Below are 6,390 nucleotides of genomic sequence, written 5' to 3' on the forward strand. Positions count from 1 at the left end.
TGATATGAAAATGATTCCCTTGTGAGAGCATCCTAAGTATCCAGACGTTACTGTGGGGTAGAGAGAAGAGCTCCACTTGGCTGTTTCCATTAGTTAGCTCATTAAATTATGCAAAAGTGAGTCAGCACAGTAAGAATGGTAAGGGCTTTAGAGTTGGAAAGATAAGATTTCCATTTCTGGTCTGGCCCTTGCCAGATATATAATCTAGGGCAAACAATCAAGTTTTAGTGTTGCCAACTATAAAATGAATATTAAATTACTAACGTCAAAGGATTTGGGAAGATTAACTGAATTAACATATGTAAAGCAGATAGCACAGCCACAAGCCTGGCATAATAGCCAATTAATAGAATGTTAGCTCCTTTTCTTTATTCATCATTTGCTGCATCCAAAATTATTCAAAAAAGAATCATATATCCCTACTTCTCTCAAAACAGAACCCTCCTACACTGTTGGTGGGAATGTAAATTGGAGCAGTCACTATGGAAAACAGTATGGAGGTTCCTTAAGAAACTAAAAATAGAGCTACTGTATGATCCAGCAATCCCACTCCTGGGCATATATCCAGAAAAGATGAAAACTCTAATTCTAAAAGATACATATACCACAATGTTCATAGCAGCACTTTGCAATACCCAAGACATGGAAACAACCCAAGGGCCCATCAACAGGTGATTGGTTTAAGAAGATATGGTATATATATACATATATATGTACATATATACACAATGGAGTATTACTCAGCCGTAAAAAAGAATGAAATACTGACATATGCAGCAATGTGGATGGACCTTATTGTACTAAGTAAATCAAAGACAAATATTATATGATATCACTTATATGTGAAATCTAAAAAATAATACAAATGAATCTATATACAAAACAGAAACAGGAGAGCCCACGGGAGCGGCGCTGAGGCCAGAACGCCTGTGGATCTCTGGCCTGGGTCAGTGATGAGCCCTGGGGACCCGGCCGGGCCCGGCCTGGCGCTCCCATCAGCATCCAACATGCGCCTCCCGGGGAAGGACACCTGATTAGGTCCCTGCCCCTGGTTTCGGGATGGACCTGGCAGGTATGTGGGAGAGCAAGGTCTGGGCTTGGCGTGTGTGACCCACAGACCTCCTCACGGGGGGAAGGTTTTCTATCAGATGATCCATCATGATAATGCTGGAGTTAAGAAGTCTCCATTCCTTTGCTTGGAACCAGAAGACTTTTCCCCCTGCACATAGAGTAAGAGTAATGTTGGTTAGAAACTGGCTAGTGTTTAAAACTGAAGATTATTATGACTGTTTAACCTAAGCTCCATGTTGAAGTAAGATTAATTGTCTTGTAAATACTAAATTGGGGTAACCCAAATCTGTTTCTGGAACCATGAAAATTTCGTTGGTTTTTGACTTTGACAATACAATCATAGATGATAATAGTGACACCTGGATTGTACAATGTGCTCCAGAGAAAAAGCTTCCTATTGAACTACAAGATTCTTATGAAAAAGGATTTTGGACAGAATTTATGGGCAGAGTCTTTAAGTATTTGGGAGATGAAGGTGTAAGAGAAGATAAAATGAAAAGGGCAATGATATCAATGCCTTTCACTCCAGGGATGGTGGAACTTTTAAACTTTATAAGAAAGAACAAGGATAAATTTGACTGCATCATTATTTCAGATGCAAATTCAGTCTTCATAGGTTGGGTTTTAGAAGCTACCAATTTTCATGACGTGTTTGATAAAGTCTTTACAAATCCAGCAGCTTTTGATACCAATGGTCATCTCACTGTGGAAAATTATCATGCTCATTCTTGCACTAGGTGCCCCCAAAATCTTTGCAAAAGTGTAGTTTTGGTGGAATTTGTAGGTAAAGTCACAACAAGGAGTGAATTATACACGAATTGTTTACATAGGTGATGGCAGAAATGATGTCTGTCCAGTAAACTTTTTCAAGAAGAATGATATTGCCATGCCACGGAAAAGATATACTTTACAGAAAACTCTTTCTAGGATGTCTCAATATCTTGAGCCTATGGAGTCTTCTGTTGTATCTTGGTCTTCAGGTGCTGAAATAATTTCTCATTTACAATTTCTAATAAAGGAATAATATGCCAACAATTGAAATGTGTATCGGTTAAGATTAAATACAGCAGCATAAAACTAAAACCCCAAATAACAGTGGCTTTAAAAAAAGAAAAAAAGTTTTCCCTCTCACTTAAAAGAATTTCAGAGTTAAGTATCTCAAAGTTTCTGTGTTGCTCTACCAACCTCAGCACTTGGCTTCCAACTTATGATCCAAGATTGCTGTTCAAGCTCCGTCCCTCACATCAACATTCTGGTCAGCAAGGACAGTGAGAGAGAAGGCTGCACCCTCATTTAAATTTCATTAGCCAATACTTAGTCACAATGCTCCTACCTAACTGCAAGGAAGGATAAAAAATATAGCTTTTATTTCAGATGGTCATATGCCTGGGAAAAATGGAAAAAAGTAGAGTACAAAATTGAGGTAAGTGCAACTAGTGGTCTACCAAAGGTGGTTAATAGGTAGATTATATTTTTAAATTTATTCCCAGAGAAAATAGTCTTATATTTTACTTTCTTTGGCATTTATTTCCGAAGTATGTCTAGCAGTTACAGATGTCCAAAATAAGCCTAATGCTTAGTTCACATAAGAATACACTACTTTATAAAGCAGAAACTAATACACCATTGTAAAGCAATTATACTCCAATAAAGATGTTAAAAAAAAAAAAAAAAAAAGAATACACTACTTCCAAATCAGTTAATTTTAGAGATAGGGATGCAGTATCTATTGCCCAAGTGTTCATTAATTTCACACTTTCCTTTTGAAATGAAATACAAATTAATGTTCTTCAAGTATTTTAAAATTATATCATTATTACAGACTATAACTCCAGAATGCTGATTTAATCAGTATGTTATTTCTGTTTGTCAATGAAATATTGAGTGATACAATACATAATTTGTAGGAATATGTAACATTTAAGAAACTGTTTCATATAGGGATATTAGCAAACTATCAACTGACCTAGAAAGTTTTACAGTACTATGTTAATTTGTAGGCTCACATGTTTTAGGCATAAATATGCCTTATGTAATAATGTTAGGATTTTCTTTTCCATATGGAAAGCTCCAGAAATAAAAATGTTCAATGTAATTTTATGGGGAAAACAAAAACAGAAACAGATTCACAGACATAGAAAACAAATTTATGGTTACCAAAGGGGAAAGGGAGTGGGGGAGGAATAAATTAGGAGTATGGGATTGAAAGATACATACTACTATACGTAAAATAGATAAGCAACAAGGATTTACTATATAGCACAGGGAACTATATTCAATAATTTATAATAAACTGTAATGGAAAATAATCTGAAAATATGTACATATATATATTTATAACCAAATCATTTTGCTATACATCCAAGCTAACACAATATTGTAAATCAACTACACTTGAATTTTTAAAAAGACAAATAAATACTTCCCTCAAAAGATACAAAATGTTGAGAGACAGCTGGATACAGGAACAAAAAGTTAAAATAGAGTTGATTAGAGGCTATAAAAAAAGCAGGTACAAAATCCTATGGAAGCACAGAGCCAGCAGGCAGGAAGGCAGCCTTTTATATTCCATATGATTTAATTCAACTCAATATAACAAATCATCACTGAGATCCTGCTTTCTGCTCAGCATTATTGGGTCCAATGGACCATTCAGAGTATAAATTTTGAACTCTGTCCTCTGATAGTTTATATTTTAGTTCAGAAGACAAGACTTACAGGAAATACAATACTTAACAAATATTTATTGAATGCCTATTATGTGCCAAGAAGTATACAAGGAGGACTATGGTCCCTTCCAGAGCTAACATATAGTAGTAGATGTTAATAAGTAAGAAATTAATCTATTAAAGAATTAATGCCACCCATTGATAAGGTGCTAAGGGGTAATAGAGAGGGTAAGTGCCCTGGTAGATCACAGAGGGCAGAGAAAAGCATTCATCGCTGTCAGGCCGCCCTCAAGTTCATCCTGAAGACCCAGGCAGCCCTTTCTAAATATATTGAGTGAGAAAGAGATCCTTTTGGTTTTTGCACATCGTGTAATTTAATATCTCTACTTTTCCCTGAGGCCATCAGTGATGAAACTGGCCCCACTCTACCAGGGCTGTGTATTTCATTTGTGATATACAAACCATTCTTTCTTATCAGATTTTATACATGTAAATATGGTCACTGTTCTAGCTTTTCTGAACTCTGCTCATATATGATCACCACTTCACCATGTGACTGAAGCTGACTGAGTTTGGTCGAGTGTAGAATCATATGAATTGATTAGGTTTAAGGAATATTTTAAATACCAATCCCAAAGGAGAGTTCGTAACAATGGATATCAAATATTACAGCTTTTACATATGACTCAAGATAATGGAGCTGACATGAGAGTATGGATCTTGATGTAATGCCTGTAATTTTCCTAAACAGAAGACATTTTTTATGGTAACTTTACAGAGCAAAGTACATTATGCCAGCCATGAGAATTCCAAGAAACTGTCAACCTTAAAAGAAATCTTCCATAGGGCATAGGGCTAAGAAATATCCTCCAATTTCACCAGTATTATTTACTTATGATTTGAGAATTCTTGGAAATACTACTTTATTTACATGTCTGGTAATACAATTTAGAAGACAAATCATCTTTCCTTTCCTTTCCATCCACCATGCTGACCATGCCTCACGTTGCCTCATGCTTGGCTCATCTCCAGACCATCCACATCCAGGAGAAGGTGGCAGTACAGCAGGGAATAAAGAGGGGAGACACTGGAAACAAACTGTATACACAGCTGGCCTCCACTACTTGTCTGTGACCCTGGGAATTATTAACCTCTCTTAACATCAGCTTCTTGATTAACGAAGTGAGGATGACAGCATGGTCTATGCAGGATTATTATGAGAATGTCATTAAGGAGGTAATGACCACAAAGCATCTGGGAATCAATAAACAAAGTTATATAATTATTGCAACAGGAAGATTGAAGCAACTCTTTAAGTGAGGATAAAGGCACTGAATTCGGGGGGAACAATAGTCACTGATGTTCCTTAACTTTAAAGCCAATAGTTTAACATTCTCAGATACCAAAGAGATCAGGTAAAGGTGTCCAAGAGCTCTTCTTAAAAAGAAAAGACATTTCACAAACAAATCCAGTCAATCAAAAGATGATTTAAGAAGCCTTAGTTGGCTTAATAGTCAATACAGAAGACCATGGAGTAGAGTCTACAGAGATCTGAGGGAAAAAAAGGGATTTAAGAATATCCTATCCAACTTGCTTTGTCCATAAGCATAAAGACAGCAGATGTTTCTAAGCATGCCAGAACTCAGAAAATGTAACTCCTAGAAGCAAATATAGAGGTAAGATTACATAAGCGTGAGAATCATGGTTACTGAACAGACTACGATTGTTATAAACCTTGAAGTTGTAAAAATAATAATATAACAATGAAAACTGGGAAGAAAGACAAAAAAAGGTGAAAAAATGTGAGTGTTAATTTTGTCATCTTTCACAGTAGAGGGTTAATTGGTAGAGTATAAAATTAAGCATAAAGTTTTAAAAAATATAATCACTGCAAATTCTTACTGGGTTTCACATCCTCTTGTTTTTATATACAGAGAGAGATCTTACAATATTTAAAATAAATATATTTCTTATGGTTAAAAAATACTTATCTGAGTATTTATAAAATCCTATTTATTTGTGCTATCCTCTCAGTTGGATTTCTATTTCTTTTTCTTCTGTACAAATTGAGAGAAACTAAATGTAATAATTTAATTAAAAATAATAAGCCTTATCCTGTTTAATAAACTTTATCACTTATTCAACTGTATATTTACCTATCTCCACCTATATATTATATATTATATTACATCATATCATATCATATTATATTGTATATTATAGTGTTATCTAGAAAGCTATTCACCTAATGTTAATGATGGTAATTTCTCTGTGGCAGGATTCAAAGTAATATTTTAACTTTCTTTGTTATCATTTTCATTGCTGTTTGAATTTTAAACAATGACAACGTGCTGTTTGTTTTTTAATTTGGTAAATTCTTTTTTCTTTAAAAATATTTTAAAATAGGTTCTTCTGGGAGTAGAACTTGGCTAGAGAATACTTTTCATATAATGCATTTGGTACCATTTGGGTTGTTTGTGTGTGTGTGTGAGTGTGTAAAAATACTGACATGTATTCTTTTACACAAAGAAAAAAAAAGAAGGAAGGAGGGTTGGGAGGAAGGGGAGAGAGCAAGGAAAAATATGTTATGCATGGTACAGTAATAAATTAATTCCTAATTGTTCTCAAGTCCAAGGAGACCAATCTTTAG

General features: G+C 34.9%; 1 protein-coding gene across 1 annotated transcript; it reads left to right on the plus strand.

Moving 5' to 3' along the window:
• Nucleotides 1-1,371: 1,371 nt before the first annotated feature.
• LOC133097413 (pyridoxal phosphate phosphatase PHOSPHO2-like) lies at nt 1,372-2,095 on the plus strand. The gene is given in 2 exon segments (XM_061199263.1): nt 1,372-1,859; nt 1,861-2,095. Coding segments are annotated over 2 exon segments (723 nt in total).
• The last annotated feature ends 4,295 nt before the right edge of the window (nt 2,096-6,390 follow it).

The sequence above is a fragment of the Eubalaena glacialis genome, chromosome 1, assembly GCF_028564815.1.
Source record: "Eubalaena glacialis isolate mEubGla1 chromosome 1, mEubGla1.1.hap2.+ XY, whole genome shotgun sequence".
NCBI lineage: Eukaryota > Metazoa > Chordata > Mammalia > Artiodactyla > Balaenidae > Eubalaena > Eubalaena glacialis.